Raw genomic sequence first — 22,730 nt, forward strand, 5'->3', positions numbered from 1 at the left:
CTGAAGGAAATGATTTCTTAAAAATTAGAAACCTAAAAACTTCATGAGAAATCAAGAAACAATAAAACAAACCCCGCCCAAATGAAAAACAAAATTGAAGGCAACATGAAATATCTCATTGGAAAAGCAACTGGCCTAGAAAACAGATCAAGAAGAAATAATTTTAAAATTATTGAACTGCATGAAAATCATGATAAAAAAGAGTCGACACATTATCTTTCAAGAAATTATTAAGGAAAATTTGCCTGATATTCTAGGACCAGAGAGAAAAATTGAAATTGAAAGAATCTACTCAATTTGCAAAACAGGCTCCAAAATAAAAAATCTCAGGACTATTGTAGCCAAATTGTAGAGTTACCAGGTCAAGAACAAAATATTGCAAGCATCCACAAAGAAACAATTTGAGTATTTTGGAACCACAGTCAGGATAACACAAGATTCATCAGCTTCTACATTAAAGAATTAGATGTCTTTGGACCTAATATTCCAGAAGACAAAAAGAGTTTGGATTACTAAATCATCCAGCAAAATTGAGTATACTCTTTAAGGGGGAAAGATGATTTTTTCAATGAAATAGGGTATTTTCAAACTGTTGAAATAATCAGTGTTGAACAGAAAATTTTATCTTCAAATAGAATACTCAAGTGAAGTATAAAAAGGTAAATAGGAAAGGGAAATCATAAAGGACTTAATGATGTTGAACTGTTTATATTCCTACATGGGAAGGTGATATTGGCAACATGTAGAAACTTTATCATTATTAGGTCAGGTAGAAGGAGTGTTGAGTGAAATATGAAGAAAAGATATTTAACAAAGTAAAATTGAGGGGTAAGAGAAGAATGTACTGGATAAAGGGAAAATAGGAGGTAAAATGGGGTAAATTATATCAAATAAACAAGAAAAATCTTTTATAGTGAAGTGGAAGTGTGAGGAGGTGAGGTGTGACTGAACTTTACTCTCATCAGAATCTGCTCAAATGTTGAATAACATACAACCTCAATTGGGTATAGAAATCTATCTAACCCTGTAGGAAAGCAGGAGGAGAAAGGGATAAGAAATGGGGGAGATGGCTATAAGGAAAGGCAGATTGGGGGATGGGCTAGTTAGAAGCTAAACATATTTAAGGAGGGACAGGGTAAATGAAGAAAGGCAATAAAATAAATAGTATAAAGAGAATATGATGAAGGGAAATACAGTTTGGGATTTTAATTATGAAAAATTATTTTTTAAATAATTTCTCTGATGAAGACCTCATTTCTCAAGCATAAAGAACTGAGTCAAATTTATAAAAATAAGAGACATTTTCCAAGTGATAAATGATCAAAATATATGAACAGATGAGGTTATCAATGATTTCTATTGTCATATTAAAAAGTATTCTGCCACATTTTAGATTAAAGAAATACAAATTAAAACAATTATGAGGTACTAACTTATTTTCTTTTAGTCTGGCTAATAGAACAGAAAAAGAAATGTTGGAAGAAATATAGTGAAAAAAGAGAGATGCAATTGTGAACTGGTTCAGCCATTCTGTAGAGTAATAAGGATCTATACCAAAGGGCTATAAAATCATGTCTGCCTTAGATCTAACAATGCCACTAACTACATCTGTCTTCCAATAGATATGAAAAACAAAAACTAAAATGATCTACACGAACAAGAATATTTTTAGCAGCTCTTTTCTGGTAACACAGAACTGGAAATTGAGGGGATGTCTATCAGCTGGGTAACGGTTGATGAATTGTGGTACGTGATGATGAAATACTATTCTGCCATAATAAATGATGATCACAATACTTTAAAAAATCCTGGAAAGACTTTAATGTGCTGATTCAAAGTAAAATGTGCTGTGTACAAAGTAACAGCAATACTGTAGTATGATCAATTGTAAATGACTTAGCTTTTTTCAGCAATAGTATGACCTAAGACAACTTTGAAGGAATTAGGACAAAAATGTTATCCACAGAGAAAGGTGTCTGAGTACATATTGAAGCTTATGATTTTTACTTCTATTTTTCTTGAGGTTGTGTTTATATTTTCTTTCAAAATATAACTATTATGAAAATGTTTTATATTACTAAATATAACCTATATCAAAATGCTTTCTCAATGAAGGGTGATAAGGTAGGGAGGAGGAAGATAATTTGATCTCAACATTTTAAAAATTAATATTTAAAATTATTTATCCATGCAAACAGGGAATAAATAGCATTAAAAAGAGAGAAATGTTCATCTTTAAGAAAAAGATGAACTTAACTGAAGAGAACATTCACAAATATTCCAAAATCAAATTCATTAATAAAATCACACAGCACTTCCTGAATTCTCCTCTTTTCAGCTTACCTAGTACTAATTATTTGGATAAGTAAACTGTGGCTTATTTACAGCCAAAGAAAGAAAATTGATGGGAAGAAAGGATTAAGTGTGGAAATGTTAGATAGGATGAGTATACTCAATATTATATGATACTAAGTGAATAATAGAGGAAATGATATTTAATAATTAGATGCCAAAGAGGTATTACAAATACCAAAATGCTGAAATATTTAATGGCAAAAAGCGTTACTTTAACTTTTATGCATAGTGTGTGATTTTCTTTCACACAGTTTGATTCTGTCATTTTCTATCTTGAAAACCTAGTGATTCCTCAATACCATTTAAACAAATTGCACATGCGCATGCATGCACACACACACACACAAACACACAAAAAAGCACAAACATGTGTTATGCAGATAGGTAGTCCAGGCCCTTCACAATTTACCTCCAACCAACCTTTCCAAAATCATCACATATATTTCAATTCTTCTTTGCTCTATTCAAACGTAATATTCATTAATTACCTCATTCTAAACTCTAGCTCTGTGTATAGTAAATATTTTCTAAATGCCAGTTTTGTATAAAGCATTTTACCAAGGATTGGTATATAAAGACAAATTGAAATGACATCTGAACTCAAGAAACTTACATTCCACTTGAATTTGAAACATTACTACATATTAGCAAATGTAAGACAATTGGAAGAGGGAAAAGCTGTAATAAATTGGAGGTATGTGAGATAAGACAAAAGCTTCATGAACAAGGAGACCCTGAAGTTGAGCCTCTAGAGGAAAAACAAAACATTTCTAGAGAAGGGGAAGAGAAGGGAATGAATTCAAACCCATTTGCCTCATCCATGAACCTCAGAGGCTTGAGAGTAATAGTATTATTGAAAGAAATAGGAAAGTATATATAACTTCACTTTAGGACCTGTTAAACTTAAAAAAATTATGATATCCAGAATATGCCCAATAGGATTAGAATTCAAGGGAGAAAAGTGTATTTATCCTCATAGTAAAGATAATTGAACACAAAGGACCTGTTGATAACATCAAGGGAACAATTTTGGGGAATGCTCATGATTTTATTTTTAGGAGAAAGGTAATGAATCACATGGTAGAATGACAGGGAGAAACTAGACAGAAGGAAAAAAAAACTAATATGGAAACCAAGGAAATAAAAGATTTATATGAGATAAAAGGAAAAAAGGAGTTAGAAATATCAAAAAGGTCATGGAGAACGAGGACTGGGAAGAATCTATCATGAAGATTAGTTAAGTAATGATTGGTAACTTTTGAAAATGATAAATTCTAGTCAAATGGGATGGTTGATTATAAGCAAGACTTCAAGATGCAAATGATAAAAATCATAAGATCAAAGTATCAGATTTAGAATAGATCCTAAAAACCTTCTTTTCCAACCCCCTCATTTTGAGATAAGAAATCAAAAGTTCTCAGCTGTTATGGACTTGTCCAAGATAGAGGGCAAATATTTGAACTTAGGTCTTTTGACTTTAAAACCAATGTTCTTTTCACTGTACCACAAAATAGATTTCAAGACTATTTCCTTGTTTTTGTCCCTTGTTATCTTAGAAGACCAAAATGATATCACTCTGTTTATGATATGAAATAGAGAGGAAGTGCAAGACAATACTTTGGGGGAATACCAGGATCATATGAAAGCCCTTGTTTACTTTTAAATTGGTCAAGGGTGAGAGAAAGGTAACCTGTGTATGTATGTTATCAGCCAAGGAATCAGTGTATAGGGAAAGATGGAACATCAGAAAGAAGAAATAAACAATAAAAAGAGCAAGCACCCAGGGAAGATGGGAGGACATGAGATCAAGGGCATATGCAGAAGCCTCAGTCTTAGTAAGGATGAGGGCAACTTCTTGTCAAGAGAGTGAAGTAAAGGATGAAATAATGAATGAATCTCATTTATAGAACTCAAAAAAAGGTGGTCATTTTCTTTTCTCTTGAATACCTTTAGGGATAATATAATATTATGAATTAATTTTTCCCAATTTTGAATATTTTAAATTAAAAGGAAAGTTGAAATTTTGTCTTCCTTTCACTGGTTACATTTTCCTTCATTTGAGTTAAAAGATATTTTATATTAACTGTTATAATTAGATTACCTTAATAAATTCCCATTTCTAAAAATTATCTACTTGCTAATATATAAACCATTAACAAATTGGGAGCCAACCAATGGGAGTTCATGAGCTATGAAATTAGAAACCCATCTCTAACGCCTGGAATACTTGTTGGGATAGGAAGAAAAATGTCTAAGCACTCTCTGGGGACACAATTTACCAATATGAATAGGAGTAAGGGATAGAAGCCTTCGAGTGTTTGCTATATTTAAGTGACAAACAACAGCCCTATTGTATATATGGCCCAGTTTTCATTGTCCTTCCTAAGAGGTGACACAGAGAGCTGATCATTATATTCAATATGTGACCTGATTAGGGCAGAGTACAACAGAACTATAATTTCTTTTGAGTGCTATTCTTCCATTAATTCAGCCTTACAACAAAGTAGATTTAATGGCATCCATATCGCACAGCTGAGTCACACTGAATTTGCACAGTCAACTAAAACAATTACTTAAAATACTTCTATGGCTATTTATCAAATTTTCATCATTCTTATAGAAAAATATAACTTAATTCCTATGAATAAAATAGGTTATTTAGAGAACAATCTCCTGACATTGTCTTATTAGCTCTTTCTGAAACTATTAAATACATTACCAGAGAGATTCAAAACCATTGCTGACATTTGCCATTTGTTTAGAGCAATACAGAAGTATTTCAATAAAGGAAAAAATAGAGGAGAAAACAGAAAGCCAATGAGGGATGAATAAGATAGGAGGGGAAGAAGGGAGGGGAAAATAAAAGTGAAAAAAATAATTCATCAAACTTTGAAAATGATTTAATAAAATTGATTTTTCCTGCCAATTAAATTGAGCTCCATTTACTTTCTGTTCCTTCTTTTTTCTTTGAGACAGTGATAAGACATCTTTAGATATACCTCTTAGATATAATTTGTAAAAGACCAGAAATTAAAGTGATTATTTACATGAAAAATAAGAATAAGTAACAAATTACTAAGGGGGAGGGAGAGCTCTTCAAAGAAATTTGTTCCTCATCTTAATGGTTTCCACAATTATCCCAGCTCTCTAGGCTTGACTTCTTAGTCACTAATGAATTCTCACTTTCTCTTACTCAACACATCAGTCACTAAATTATTTCAGTTTTATTCCCCAAATAACACTATGTATAATTTTCACTTTTGTTTATACTATCTTAATTCTAATTTTCACTACTTCTCATCTCAACTATTATGCTGTTTTTGTTCAATTGTTTCAGGACTATCTGACTCTGTGATTGAATTTGGGTTTTTATTTTTTGGCAAAGATGCTTTCCCATTTCCTTTTCCAGCTCATTTTATGAGGAGGAAATTGAAACAAATAGTGCTTTAAGTGTTGGTAAGTATCTGAAGTCAGATTTGAACTCAAGAAGATGAATCTTCCTGAAATCCAGAACTGAAATCTATCCACTGTGTCATCTAGATTCTCTATACTATAGATTATTGCTATTGCTTCTTTTGTAAACCAACCAATTTTTCATGCAGTTAGCAGAATGAATTTCCCAATTTGCAATTATGACCTCCCCTCTCCTTTCACTTGAAAACCATCACCTATTGAATAAAGTCCAATTTCAGCAAACTAGAATTCTATCACCATTGCATTCTGGTTAAAAATCAACACTTGCAGATCTTATCTCACACTACCTTCCATAGGAATGCTACACATCAGCTTAAAGTGCACTTTTCAATGGGTTTTGAATTTATGCCATCTTTTTCACTCCACTGTCTTTGCTCAGAATTTCCTTACTGAGTAAAATGTACTTTCTTTAATTATTCACTGACTCTTTATTAATCTTCAATGACATCTCATGTTCCATGCAAATTGAAGTCTTTTCTGATTCACTTAGATTAGAAAATCTTAACTTTTTTTAGTGCATCCTGGACCCCTTTGTCTGTCTGAGCAAATCCGATGAACCCCTTGGCAAAAAAAGTTTTTAAATGCCCAAAAATTAAATATAAAAAATTACAAAGGAAATTGAATTTTTGAAATACAACCATCAAAATTTTCAAAATTCCAAGATTATTGATTGCCCCCAAAATCTATCCATGTTTAAGAATCTATGATTTAAGTGAAAGCTGTCTCTTACCTCTGAGATCTTTCACAATATTTGACACCTCATTTATGCATCTACTATATTATAATTTGTGCTACATTTATCAATGTCTTTGACTTGTCTCCCCAACGAGATCACAAACTTCTCTTGTTATTTATTTACACAAACCAAAATTTGTTATAATGAAAAAATGAAGAGATATCAAAAGCATAGAGAGAGTAGAATCAATAGCCGAATAATAGAATGTTCCAGCAATATTCTTACAATAGAAGCAGTCCAGCATGGAGAATAGGGTCCTGGACTTGGAATCAAATGAATTTGGGTCCAAATCTTGCCCTTTTTTTACTTACTAATTGTGGAACAATGGACAAGTCACTTTAACCCCCTGGGAATCTCAGTTTCCTTATTTGCAAAACAGGGGAAATGAAATTCAAAAGCATTTAAAACTCCTTTTAGTTTAAAGTTATGATCAGTTCTTTCCTAGTTCTACTTCCGAAAATAATAAAGAAATTACTTTGGTTATAATCACACAGAAAACAAGCTTCAAGGGAATTATTCTTTCCTCATTCTAGAAGAAATTTAACCTCAAAGAGAAAATGTAGAAGTGATTTTCTACACTAATGTCAGTAAAATATTTTGCCTGACACTATGGAGATTCCATGTGGTGGTGGAAAGAATATTGGATATGGCATCAAACTGAGTATAAATCCCAGATTTTTCATTTGTATGTCCATATTCAGGTTATCTAAACTTTCACCTTGAAGATACAGAGGTATAACCTATCTAATGAGGGACTGGATCAATTGATCTCCATGGTTCCTTCCAACTTAAATCTATGATCCTATCAGATGGATAAGAAGAGCAAATAAATATGAACTTTCTCACTGTCTGAGGGTGAAGGGAGGGAGCAAGTACATAAAGAAGAAATCTTTGAATAATAGTTATTAATGTGAAGAGAGTAAAGTGCATTGAAAAGAGCATTGAACTTGGAGCCAGAAAGTTGAATATGGGTTCTCTTACCTAGCTATATGAAGAACATTATGTCATATCTCTCAGTCTCAATAGGAAAGTTGAAAGAATTCATTGATTTAATTAGGACTTATTAAACTCTTGTTTTGTGCCAGGCACTTGACTAGGTATTAGAGAAAGAGGCAAAAAGCAAATAGTATCTCAAGGAGCTTGTGTTCAGGGATATGTGTGTGATATATGCATGTTTATAGACATACACAGAATAACATGTATATATATATATATGTGTGTGTGTGTCTGTTTAAATATAATTTAAAAGATATATACCTATGTGTGTGTGCATGCACACATATACACAAACTAACTTCAGAGAGAAGGACACAGTAGGACAACCAGAGCAAAGTCACAGAGATAGGAGTTGGAATCCTTATATGGAGAAAGGAAGAAAATATGACTGGATCAAATGAGATAATGTCTATAAAGTGCCATATAAATGTGAGTTAGTTTTATTATAACAAAATTATTTACAAGCCACATAACATATAAACATGATCTTGGAAAATTCTTATAGGTGAATGACTATAAGTATTTGATTATAGCTCTAGATGAAAACATTCAAAAGTTTGGATAGAGATAATAAAGTAAATGTTAAAACATCTAAGATGACTTATAGCAATCAATTCTATAATCCCATGAACTATGATGCCATTGTCATGATACATTTGTACCCATTTAGCATTATGCTATTTTATATCTTGGGTTGATCTTCTAAAGCCATAAAACAGGATAAAAAAAATCTATTCAGTTATTTGTCTGATTTTAAAATTGACTTCTGTGGAAGGAAATAATTGTTTTGAGGCAACAGAACTTCCCCTGAGTTTTTTGCTGTGTGCTCAAGATAAGATGAGCCACTCTACAATCAAACTCAGCTGATTGACTTTTTGGACTGCACAAGTCTTAATCAATGCAATAAAGACCGGCCATCCTTGGGGATAAAAAAGTATACTGTACAGTAGTTGAGAGTGCACTGGACTGTTCATCAAATAACCTAGGTTCCTTTCTGACAATTTCTTTTTCCCCTGGAATGGTAATATTTGACCCAGATGTCTTCTAAAGTCCCTAAAATGAATTTTAATGTCCTAAAATAATTTTATCTCTTAAAGGATTATATATATGTATATATATATATATATATATATTTACCTACAGCTATTTCATACATTTTCATATCATATTCATGCATCAAAAGCTGTTTTTAATACTGTCATTACCATAGAGAATTATGCCTGTGATTATCATCAAGACAACTGTAGACTGTTGTCTCTTTGATCTTTAGTAATAATCTAAAGAATGCTAGGCCATTCTTCTTAGAGAAAAACACATTTGTCTCAGGAATTATTGGCAAAGAAATGAAGACTTGAGAAAGTTTTTAGGATGCTAATATTTCTGTATCTATCTCACTTGTTCAAACCACATATATAATTTTCCTTTCAGATTCCTTACAGGAACTCCTTAGAGGTTTGAAGTGCAAATTTTAGAGTAACAAAAAAAAAAGTTCTCAGGGAATGGAACACATTGTTGTTCTTTGTTTTGATCAACTGTGAAAGTTGGAACATAACTTAATTTGTGATCAATGCCATTATTTTAAAAAGATAAATATGATCCTTTTGTGTCAGTTCAAGTACAGTTGATGGAGAATAGTCCTTTCACATTGTTTCATATATCTTCTAGTAGAGATCTAAAGTGAGGTATTTTAAGGAAGTAATGATAAAAAATGCTAGAAAAACAAGGTTCAGGCTACTCAGTAGAGTTGCAGAATAATGGGAAATAAAAGAAACAAACCAACTTGGCATGTAGTAATCAGAGAGAGTAAGCAAGTGCCATTTAAAGCAAAGTCACTAGGCATATCAGGAGATGAAGAAGCAGAATGGGGAACAGTGATAGGCACTAGTATTTTACAGTCTGTGGAGAAAAGTACTCTCATTCCAGTCACATGCTTTGGGAAAAAAAATCACTATTCATGCACCTGTGTTTTCTGCCTCATCCATGCCTATATGCCTATATGCATGAATAATGCCAATTAGTCATCAAGTTGATTACTCACAGCAAATGTTTTTAAAGTTAGGAAACCTATAAGAATTGACATTAATATACATATTTATATATTCATACATGCATATAAATACACATATACTATTTATTTTTCTCTCTTCATATGTATATATATATAAAATGAATGTAGTATATATGAATTTACATAAACATATATATACATGCACAAAAATATATATAGTTCCGTACATTAAAAAATATTTCCCATATACATACATAATAATACATAATTATGTTTATGTGGATAAGTCTATATATGTTTATGTGGATATGTCTATATCTACACACAAATATATAGTTTTCCATCTTTAAAAACATTTTCTATTTTCAAATAAATGTATGTTTATATAAATATATGTATTTATGTTTCAGAAGTAAATATACAAGCACATTCTAGTTGAAATGAATCAAGAAATTTTATTTTAACTAAAAATTTTAGCAAATCATAAAGCTTCCCTCCCTTCCTAAATCCTTGAATTGTATGACATGAAGAATAGACATTTGCCATAGAAAACTCCCTGTTAAAAAACTCAACTTATACTTTTTTATTTGCCTAATATGCATATTAGTAGAATTTAAGCTCCTTGAGGGAAGGCCCTAGTTTTGACTTTGCTGATGTATACTTAGTATTCGATTTAGCACTTTGCACAGAGGTAGAGTTCAATAAATGTTTACTGAAGGAACAGTTAAGAGCACAACTGCCAATACATTTGCGAATTTACTCTCTCTAGATAAGTGAAGAGATTTAAAAGTAGAGAATTTGAACAGGATAGCAATAATTTACTGAGGCCTTTTTCTTAAGATGCAATATAAAAGTTGATGTCAATATATATATATGATGTCATTATATATATATATTTAGAAGCACCTGAGGAATTCTTTCAGCTGAAAGATCTACAAATAACATGTAAAAGTTATTAAAACATTCTTAATAGTCTTATACCTTAAACTACTATTTGAATGAACCTATATTTTGAAAGCAACCTATCAATATAATTTTCTTCCATAACAAAACAACTCTATTAATTCATTCTAATCATCTGAACACTATGTATCCTATTCAAGATGAAACTTATATATTGATAAAACAATTGTGCTTTATTTAAACAACACTGTCTTGGATGTTTACACTGGCTAATGAATAGAAAAAAAATTAAAAAAATGCAATTGATGAGAGATTGCTTTAGGAAACTGAAATAATAATGCAGTCATAGCAGCATGTTATTAAACATGTTTTATCTGATAACCTGAGGCCTTTAAAGAGTCCTCAACTTAATTTGCAGCCTATAACACTGCATCTTTTCTGTGCACAGACCTCACTTGAAGTCAGTGTGGAGGTGTGTAAAGGGGGTGTTGAGAATCTAGTCAATTCTTTAAAACATTCTGAGCTTTTCAGATGACAGGAGCTATTTAAGTGCAAAGTTATAATAATTTCAACATTTTTAATGATACCACTCACTTCATCATTAATGCCTATCTGAATCATCCAAAATGAGAACTTGGAGACCAGTTCATTTTTTACTTTTATTGACCCCTCCTCAAAAACAAAAGAAATGCAAAGAAAAATAATCTCCATCTAGAAGTTATAAGGAGAATCCCATAAATTGCTAAATCCAGAATACATTTCTATACTGATATGGTGATGTAAACAATTTATTTGAATTTGAATTCAGGGCATTCACAGGGAAGATTAACATTGATTAAGGTATATTATTATTATTTTTTAATGATCTGCCTTCTTTTACTCATCCCTATATGAAAGAACCAGCAGAGAATCTTTATTTTCCTCATACGTGGCAATTGTGTCTGGGCATAGCAAGAACTATCATATTATTTGTTTTTTTGTGGTTCTTAAAAAGTTTTCCTTATAACTTCATTCAGATTTTTTGTGATATCATGATTCTTTGCTCCAACTGGACATAAACATACAATTTGAATTAAAATTTGTAAAGGGTAAGAAGAGAGGGACTTTTCTAAAACTCGGTTTTTTGATTCTTAATATTAATGTTCCAATGCCAAAAGTGGAACATTAAGAAAATTCATTATTATTCCACAGTAAGATTTAAAAGTTAATATAGTTTAGTACAAGCAATATTACTTAATTTCTATTCCTATTTCTCACTGTGGAGTAAGGTAATGTTGAACTTCTTGAAAAATAAGACAGCAAAGAATAAACTCCCATGTTTTTGCATAGTGGAAAGATTTTGTGTATGGGTCCAAAAAATGGTCTCTATTTCATCCCAGGAATTACCATATATGTATGTTCAGAAATATTTATTGTCAGAAGAATGGATCCCTGGTGAAAATTTTTCACATAGCAATTCATGAAGTTCTTTTAATAAATTAAAGTATGCAGTCATTGCATACTGCAAATATACTAATTAAATCAATATCTTCTGAGGTACTGATGATTATGAAAAAAATTATGAAAAATTTTTTTAAATTTTATTTATTTTTTCATTCATGAATTTAGTCCATACCTGTGATTTGACTGATTAAGGGAATTTCCAGGAAGGAATCTCTTCTATAATGGCAGATCAAGAATTATTTTGTAATTTATAGTCTTGAAAAGTTATATTGGACATTGAGCTATTAAGTAAACTGTCCAAGACTATACAAGCAATATATATCAGAGGTTGATCCTTTGTTAGACTCTGTTGAACACAGTCCTTCCTGACTTCAACACTCTAGCCCCTATTCAAAGCTACCATTCTGATATATAGTTCATTGCATCATAGGTTTGTAGACTGCTGAACCAAATAACCTCAGAACTCATTGTTTAATGTCTTAACTTTAGGCAAATAAAGCATGACTTAGCCCATTTTACTTTTGAAATTGACAGGTAAATGCCAAGTTTAGAATCACATAATAACATTGTAAATGATCTCAGATGTCAAACTAATCTAAAATCTCTACTTTGACACACTTAAAAATAATTTACATTTTTTTGCTTGAAGATTTCCAGGAAGTAGGAAACATGCCACCTCTTGCAGGGAAGTCAGGATTGTATCCTTTTTATGACAACTAGAATTACTGGGGAAATTTTCCCTACTTTAAGTTATTTTCTCTCTGAAAGTATAACTGTTGCTCTTAATTCCCCCCCCCCCACCGTGAACAAAGCCTAATTCTTCTTCATGAGCAGTTTTCAAGTATTTGAAGAAAGTATAGGTGTCTCCTCTACTCTTCCATAAGCTTTTTTATTTTTGCTGAAACTAAAATATTCCCATTGACTTCGAATAATACTTATACAACATAAACTCAAGATCTTTTATCACTCTGATTATCATTTTCTGAACATTCATTGGTTTATAAATGTCCTCCATAAGATTTTGAAGGTCATAATTAAAGGGAAACCCAATTCTCTTTAATAACAGTGTATTTTCCTTTCTGACTGCTGTCAATGCAAAAATCAATTTCAGTATTTTTGATATAGAGAGAGATATAATAGGGATATCATTAAGGCAATGTATAAATTGAAAAGCAAGTATGTCCATTTATGACATGAGAATGACAGATAAATCCTAGCCAGAATGAGTGTTGCATCGGTACACATAGAATGTAAAGTCCTAATAGTTTCCTCTACTTGTCTAGGTCCACCCCACAAGGGAAATCAGTAGAAGAATATGGATTAGAAAGTAATGATGGATAAAGATCTGAAACCTTCTCAAACAATTTATATTTCTAATAATATGTCTGTCTGTCTGTATAAATATATACTCATATAAATTCTACATATGATCCTATAATTTTATCTTTATGAAAATATATATTTATACACACATATATGTCAATTGTTGCTTCTTTCAATAGTCTTTGAGACTATTTTTGATTGCCTTCTGTCTACAACCTGCTAATTTTTGCTGGATGTTTAACTTCCCTATTTTACCCATAATTACCACTTATGTTTGTTCAGTCATTTCATTCACTCTGATTTTCTGCCACCCCACTTTGAGGTTTCTTGGTACAGGTAAAAAAAGAGTTAGCCATGACTTTCTCCAACTTATTTTATAGATAAGGAATTGAGACAAACAGGTTTAAATGATTCGCTTAGGGTCATAGAGCAACTGAATGCCTGAAGTCAGATTTGAATTCAGAAAGATCAGTTTTCCTGACACTCTGTCTACTGTGCCAGCTAGCAGCTCAGCAAGACAGCTAAATTTTTTCTTTCACCAATTTAGGTTTTTAACATTTTTGAACATTCTATTCTTCTCAGTATCCACTCTTCCTTTGATTTCTATGGCTCTGCCCTTTCCCCTTTCTTCTTTTATTCTTCTAAACTAATCTCTTTTGCTGAATTTTCCATTTGCAGTCCTCTTAGCATTGATATAATTTTATAATATAATAATATATAATATAATAGCATTGATGAATTCTCATCTATGTGGCTCTCTCTCTCTCTCCCTCTTATCTCTCTCTCTCTCTCTCTCTCTCTCTCTCTCTCTCTCTCTCTCTCTCTCTCTCTCTCTCTCTCTCTCTCTCCCCCCTTCTCTCTCATCTGATACCATGGACCCAATTGTTTCAATTAAGCAGACAAATGCCTAATATTCCTCTTGAACTTCAGTCCTATATTGTTACCTGATTTTTCTGTATATCCTGCTCTATGATTCATAAAATTCTCAAACTCAACATGTAAAAAACAATTTGATTATTTACACTCTTAAATCTAATCCTCCTCCAAACTTCTCATTTCTATTTAAGGCATCCTCCTAATTGCTAAGTTTCATAACCTTCACAATATCATTGATATCTATTGCTTTTTCTCCATTAACATGGACAGCTCCCTGGTTCTTACCTTCATTACTTCTTATCTAAATTGATTTGATAGTAGGTCTTGCTTTCTGTCTCTCTCCATTCTACATTCCTTTAATTTATCCTTCACTTTGGTGCCAAAACAACCTTCCAATATATTAGGTTTACAATCCCATTCATCTATTAAAAGAGGCTTTGATGCAATCCTCATATTTCTAGGATAAATAAACATTATATATATATATATATATATATACTTTTGGCATTTAAAATACTTTACAGTCTCTGTATAATCTCCTATCCAAGTCTTATTTCATATCTTTGATTATTCCATATCCAACTCAAGTTGGACTAGATGTTTTCCGGAATTAAGTTCTCCAACCTCTGTCAGTATGACCTAGAATGTACCTCCTGCTCATCTCTCATTTGTGCAATCCTAATCTTATTTAAGGTTTAGTTTCTTCATAATTCCCTCCTTGTCTTTCCCAATCAAGTTGCTAATACTCTCTCCTTCTTCAGTGTTTTGATGTGTTCATTATATGCTGTGTTTCTACCATTTTCTGTAAAATGTAGGATTTTATAGTAGGCATATAAGAAAAGTTTATAGAATTAGTGTGTAATTGAATAAATTATTTCAACCACAGAATAGAACATTTGGCAATTATAAAATTTCTATGTGTATTTTTTTAAATCTAATTTTCTTTTCCTTACAAAAAATGAATTAATTTCTTCCTCAATAACAGAAATCTACAAGTAATCATAACTGTTTCTGTTTCCTTTTTTTTAGGTTTTATAAGGCAAATGGGATTTAAGTGGCTTGCCCAAGGCTGCACAGCTAGGTAATTATTAAGTGTGTGAGGCTCGCGTTTGAACTCAGGTCCTCCTGACTCCAGGGCTGGTGCTTTATCCACTGTACCACCTAGACACTCCTGTTTCTGTTTCCTTTAGAATTTTTGTACTCTTTTATATTTTATGAATCTTATAAGTGTTTTCTCATGAATTATAATCCACAAAGTTAGAATTTTATCCACAAAGTCTGTCACAATGGACTAGGAACTTGAAGACTTTCTATCAACAATATGTAAGCACTTATTGGATCTCTGCTTGATTTAGTGGATAGTTAGCGTCAAAGTCAAGAAGACCCAAATTAATGTCTAACTCTGATACATAGTATTATATGACCCTAGATAGATCATGCAACCTTTCAGTGCTCCAAGGATTTTTTTTAAGACTATCAGTTGCAGAAAAGGCCTCATTTTGTTGTGGAAAAAAACAAATTTTTATCTGAAAGTTAATAAATAATAAATAAAATCATGTAATTCTTCTATGAACTCTAGATATTATCCCTATGTATCAACAATATTTTGTTTTCTCCAAATGTTTCAGAACCTGTCTCATTTCTAGTATCAAAAACTCACTTTCCTAAAATTAAGTCAGGAAAACTCTGAGCAAGCCTGTATCTGTATGGGTTTTTTTTTTTTAAATTAAGTAAGTAAAACATTTTCCCATCTATGTTGAATATCTAGCTGATGATGTTGGAAACATATCATTCTGCAAGAATTTCCCCATGTTTAAAGAGAAGAGAACCTAAATAATGAATAGAGTCACAGAATCATAATATTGTTATGTGGCACATTGGATACAACCCTGAACCTGGTGTCAGAAAGACCTCAGTATTATGTGACTTCAGGCACTACATATCTTTGTGACTCTGAGCAAGTCATTTAACTTTTGTTAATCTCAGTTTTCTCATCTGTAAAAGAGGGTATCAAAATAACACCCACCCCCCCTGACTATTGTGAGCTTCAAATAAGACAAAAATTGTATAGTGATTACGCACTGCCTGACGTACAGTTAAGAATTATTTTTAAAAATTATTATTATCATCATTATTATTATTATATCTGAAAAGGAACATTAATTTCATCAAATTCCATTCACCATTTTATAGATAGAGAAACCAATACCAAGAAAATATCTACAACTTCCCCAACTTGTTTGAAGCAGAGTCAATCCAGAATCAAATTCTACTCATGCTTAGGACAAAGCTCTTTCATGATAGACTTCTCTACTTCCAATGTGAGTTTACACCATTATTTTTTCATTATATCCTATATGATTCTTCAGACCTCTGTGTTGTATGTGTATGTGCCACATTTTAAATGTTTTGTGAATGATGGCATAATACAATAATACTAAAACTCATTTTGAAAATAAAATTTTCCTGGCTTAGATTTTTTTCATGTTCTATTCTCTCAATATCATCTTTAATCTTAATGCATTCCACATGTAGGTACTTCTTAGATTTTTAATATATATATATTTAATATGCATATATCTGTATATATGTGTTTGTGTGCAGAGATCATAGATGATATAGAAAAATGATAAAAAAAGATATATAACATGGAAAGGAATCAGCCAAATATGACATATTTTATAATTAGAATAGCAATCTATAAAACATTAGAAAAGACTAGTTCTTAATACTATGGGCTCTTCATGAACCTGTCAAAAGCAGCCTAGCAATAGGTAACCTGGTTATAGACTTAATCATAGAAATTTAAGGACATACTTGAAGTTTGACCAAAGATTTACTTGAACTTTTAGGAAAACTTGGATAGAGTGTCTCTAACACTCTCTGGTTGAGGGGATGGGGACGTTCTGACTTTCTGACAAACTTTTGATCAGATTGTCAGTCTTAGCCATGCAAGAAAGGGGAGGGTTTGCTAACATATCTGGGATATATGTTTTACTCATCACACTTATTCTAGATGTGTATTTTACTTTCTTGATACTAGTGAAGGGGTCAATGGAAAGAGTGTTAGAATTGGATTCAGAAAGACATGTTCATCTTTCCTCAGAGCCTAGTTGTGTAACTCTGGTCAGGTTAGTTAACTTTTCACAGCTTCCCTTTCCTCATACATAAAGTAAAAATAATAGCAACCACCTCAAAAGATTGTTGTGAGGATAAAATGAGATAACATAAAAATCACTGTGCAAACCTTAATGGGCAATATAAACGCTACTATTATTAGTAACCTTGTATCCTCTTTCTGCTCATTTACAGCCTGCTATTTTAATGCCTTCTTATTTGTGCCAGTCTCCAATTTAGTTGCCAACAAAAAGAAATGTTTGGACTCTTATTATCCCTTGATTTTGAGAGAAGACGAGGAAGAACCAGCATTTTGCTTGTTCTTCCTATAGTCACATGGGCAAGAATCTCATAAGATGGGCTGACATAGATAGATTGCAATTTATATTATCAGATAAAATTCCTATATCATTGGAATCAGGATTCTTTTGAAGAAAATTACTGTTTGATTACAATTTCACATTTTATAATACCATAAAATTAATAAAGTAAACCTGGCAGATACCTTAGAGATTTTCAAGTCCAAATTCTTGATTGTATCAGATATCGTAATCCAAAGTCATCTTTTTTTTGAAATAAGTAATTAAACCTGTAAAGTCTCATATCTAAACCTGATTTTTGCTACAAGTTTCCGTGAAAGAGCTCAATCATTTATTCACCTGTTATTGTGCTTTTCTCAACTTTAATTCAGCCCTTTCCTCTTTTTCTTTCTCTCATGTTTTATGGAGATGTACAAAGCGGGAAAGGGTAGCATCGAACTTTGCAACCAAATGTACATCCAAGAATCTCTTACTTCATTCCATCCATGTTTTAACTCATCTTTTTGATTATTTACTTTTGTCCCCTTCTCCAGACAATGAGATCAGTTTCATAAGCTCAAATCAATTTGCCTCATAATTCCTGATTTAAAAATGAGGACATTTGAGATCATCTCTGAAAGAAACAATAATCCTTTATAACCTTCCTAGCTTCTCTTTTGGTATTCTTCAATTTTACAACATGGAATTTTGCACACAGTAGGTAAACAGCAAATAATTAGTGAATTTAATTTAATATTAAAGGAAATGAGAAATATCAAATAAAATTATTTGTTACATTAATTATTTAATAAAACAGTACCCAATTTTTAATTTAATAATTCAACAGATGGTATTTTATTATGCTTCTACACCAAGATTGTTAACGGAAAGACTATAAAATAAATTAAAGAGATACCCCAAAGCGATAACTAGAATTAAGTTAAATGAAATTAGGAGTCAGTATAAGACAATGGATTTTACAAACATTCTATATAAGATTATACAAAGTAGCAAGCTAACTTCATGGCAAAGAAGAGAGAGCTAAGGAGAATGTCAAAAGAGAAACAGCTGGAATGGATGAATCCTTGCATGGAGAAGAACATAACTAATCCTTGAAAAGTATCCTATAGTATTTGTCCCCAATAAGTTTATTATAAAAGTTCAAAATACATTGAGCTCAAAAATTCTCATTGAACATTTTAGTTGAAACTTAAGGGTTAAAAAAGATTAGTTTAGTTAAATAAACAGATTTCAAAAAAAATTATGTTCCCAAATGGAGAAGCTTACATTGGGTTAAATGAGAAGACACACGTATATATTTAAATGGTCTTTTTTTGGCATAAATATATATATACATATATATATATGTATATATATATATATGTATATATATATATATACATATATATATATGTATATATATATATATATGTATATATATATATGTATATATATATATACATATATATATATATATATGTATGATATATTGAAGATATAGGAATTTTTCATTTAATTAAATTATTTCCCTACAAAAGAAAAACCTCCCACTGGACATCATGCATTTCTCTCAAAGATAATATTAGTAAATATTTATTGGAATACTAAAAAGAAAGGCAGTTTCTACTAATAATCTCTCCACATACTAGGAGTAGCCTTTGAGACTCAATCATATACATGTCCTTTACAATTATCTATCACATTTCAGAAGCTTTAGGAGCAGCAGCATTCATACAGTACTTTAAATTTTGCAAAATGCCTTTATAAAAATATTTCCTTTTATCCTCACAAAAAACCAGGGAAGGTGGATGCTCAATTTACAGAAGAGGAAGTTAAGCAGCATACACAGAATCATACAATATATGAGGCTTGATTTGAACTTAAATTTTTCTAACTTCAGATCTAGTAATGTATTTTCTGTGCCACCTAATATCTATCATAAAGCTACATATCCCACTCCTCCAATAGAGATACCACACACACACACACACACACACACACACACACACATACACACATACACACACAAACACATACAAATATACATACATGCAAAATTCAATAAAATAGAAAGCTAACAACATATACTTTCTTTCACAGCAAAAAATTGAACAACAAGCTTGGTGTGCTTGTGGTGCCCATTTTTACACAAATTTGCAAGCTATTTTATTTACTCAAGAATTTTTTCAAGTTTCAAAAACACCTGATTCAAGGAGCCATACTTTTCTTTTTCTGTAAGGGCACCAATTCACTACTAATTCCATACCAGGGCATGAAGTCTCTCTATTGCCAACTATATTTTAGACTAGAGTTAGCTCCCTCCCCAGAAATACCTTAGTAGATTAACAGATGAGCTAGAGAAAAAAATTAAGAGAAAAACTGTATGATGGAACTGTATGAATAATAATGATTTCAGAACAAGAAATATTGAAATACATTGGTGAGGTTATATACACATATATTAAGCTATACCATATATATATATATATATATATATATATATATATATATTCACCAAGATATTTTTCTAATACATATATATATATATGCCTTTGTGAGTGTGTGTATATACACTTATGCATTCATAAATTATGGTTTGTTAGGAAGCTAGATGGCACAGTAGATAGAACTCTTTAACCTGGAGTCAGGAAAAATTGAGTTCAAATTCAGCCTCAGACACTGACTAGCTGTGAGACCTTGTGAAGGTCCCTTAATCTTCGTTTGCCTCAGTTTCTTCATTTGTAAAGTGAAAGTAACAACAGCTACTTCCCTAGGTTGTTGTGAAGATTTTATAAGATAATATTTGTAAACTACTTAGCAGAGTATTTGGCACTTAGAAAGTCCTATATAAATAATGCCTAATATTCTTTATTAACCAACTATTAATAGCTGACTAATTGGCTATTAAATTGTGTATATGCATGTATGTATATATGTGTGTGTGTGTGTGTATCTCAAACTGATTAGTAAACTCAACTTCAACTTCCTGAACTCTCTTGTCTGCAACCATTTAACAAAATGGTTAAAAATGGTTACTGAAAAACTCTATCAGTCAGAAAATTCAGCAGTCCCCACCCTCACCCTGAAAATAAAGACTGAATCTCACAAACATTAATTATTTGAAAACCAGACTTGGGAAAAGAAAATATTTTATATAATACTGAAATAGAGAGGATGGGTGATATTGCTATAGTGCTTTTTGAGACATCATGGCATTAACCATTAGTAAGAAGGAGTATCTTGTTTTTATCAAAAATATATGTAATTTTCAAAATAAATATGCTTTTTATCAAAGTTGTTTTTTCAGATCACTCTGATGGATGCAATTTTCAATGCTACAATACCTAAAATAATAAGTCTGGCAGGTAAATCAATATAGACTTTGTAACTTTTTTCTCATAGTTAAAAATCATTCCATACTTGTTTACATATGTGGGAAAAATAACTACTTTTTGAAAGAGAAAAACTATGAAATTTCATTCTCATGACAAATTTAGATGCCATGATAAACAAAAAATAATATATCTTCTAAAATTAAAATGATCCCTTATAAATTTCAAGGGATTTGGGGTGAGGGAAGGACTTATAAATTCAATTACTTCCCCAAATCCATAGGTTACAAGATCTACAATATTCACTAAGTTGATTGATGCAACTAATGTACCATTCTTGTTCACCTTGTTCTATTTTTAAAATGATCCTATTAATCTTTTTGGAATATAGAATAATTCCTTTAACAACTTTTCAGATTTTAAATTCTACTGTTCTCTACAATGTAATCTAAATGAATAATTAAATACATACTGATGAATTATGCAATTGTCGCTCAACATATTCCTTTTTATAATGCAGGTCATATTTCAAATCATATAATACAACCTTATCAATTTCCAAATCATTGCAATGAGGCATTTATGCAGTAATTTTAAAAAAAAACAATTTTTAGTAACATTGTAATTAAATCTTTCAAGTACGCTGATCCAACATAATTTAGGTTTTTTTTTTTTTTTTTTTTGCAAGGCAATGAAGTTAAGTGGCTTGCCCAAGGCCACACAGCTAGGTAATTATTAAGTGTCTGAGGCCAGATTTGAACTCAGCTACTCCTGACTCCAAGGCCGGTGCTCTATCCATCATGCTACCTAACCAACCCTGATCAAACATAATTTTAAAAAAATGTAGGCTAAGTAACAAATTGACATAAGCTATATATAGTTGCATAATTGCTGATAATGTTTACAAAATCTTTTAGAAAATTATCCAACTGACTTTTAATTCTGACTTTCTTTGGCTAGGGTCTTAGGAATTCCTCTTTTTTTGAAAAATGAGACTAGTTCTCTTTAGTGAGATCCATAAAATATAAAAAAGTGTTTTTTTTTATCAAAACTTATTATCAAAGTTTTTTCATCCTTTCATATTTTCTGAAGGATGCATTTGACAATATTATAAACACCATTCAACTTCTCAGTTCTTTTGCATAAATAGTATTTCTTGATCATAGAATTTTCTTCAAAGTATGGGTCTTAAAATTAATTTAAATTAATTAAATTATTTGCTTCCCTGACATACTATAAGGAAATTATTTTTACTTTGTTAAACTTTAAGAAAAGAGCAAAGCAAAAATGTATTTTAAAAATTAAATGTCAATGCTTTTCATAAAAATTATATTAGTCTGACAAAAGAATAAAAGTCAAAATTATGAAATCCATAAATAAACATTTGTGTGGGGGGAGGGGAAGAGTATTTACTCACCAGTTGTGAAATTATATCTAGCTGAAAATCCCATAGATTCCAGCTCTCCATCAGCAAAAAATTTAATCCACAAAAACCTGCCACTGGATTTTATTACAGGTGGATTTTGCTGTCCACAGAAACGTCCAATGATTGGAGAAAAGCCAAAAGGTCCATCCCGCACTTCAATATGATCAAATTTACACTCCCAAGAGGGTTCAATAGAGTACTTTTCATCAAAGTAAAGTTCAATACACTGTCTGGGGGCAGCTGAAAAAGATGAGGTGAGAAATCATTATTTACTAATCTTGTTTAGTTTTAATTTTCTGATGCATCTCTGATTTTCCCTGCAGATCTGATATTCAAATCATGGATGTTCTCAACACACTCAAAAATGAAAAGGAAGCAGATGTATTCTAGTAGATAATATTCTAAAGAGTAGTGGTTGTCTCTCAGGAGGATTTCAAATTTC

The 22,730-nt window shown here is 31.2% G+C and overlaps 1 protein-coding gene across 1 annotated transcript in view; it reads right to left on the bottom strand.

Annotated features, from left to right (window-relative positions):
- NETO1 (neuropilin and tolloid like 1) overlaps positions 1-22,730 on the bottom strand; it is a 263,184-nt gene that overhangs the window by 212,161 nt on the left and 28,293 nt on the right. Inside the window, exon 4 of the mRNA XM_074200098.1 lies at positions 22,280-22,528. Coding sequence (XP_074056199.1) covers positions 22,280-22,528 — 249 coding nt within the window. The remainder of the gene's footprint in view (positions 1-22,279; positions 22,529-22,730) is intronic.

Source organism: Macrotis lagotis, chromosome X (genome assembly GCF_037893015.1).
Source record: "Macrotis lagotis isolate mMagLag1 chromosome X, bilby.v1.9.chrom.fasta, whole genome shotgun sequence".
Classification (NCBI taxonomy): Eukaryota; Metazoa; Chordata; class Mammalia; order Peramelemorphia; family Peramelidae; genus Macrotis; species Macrotis lagotis.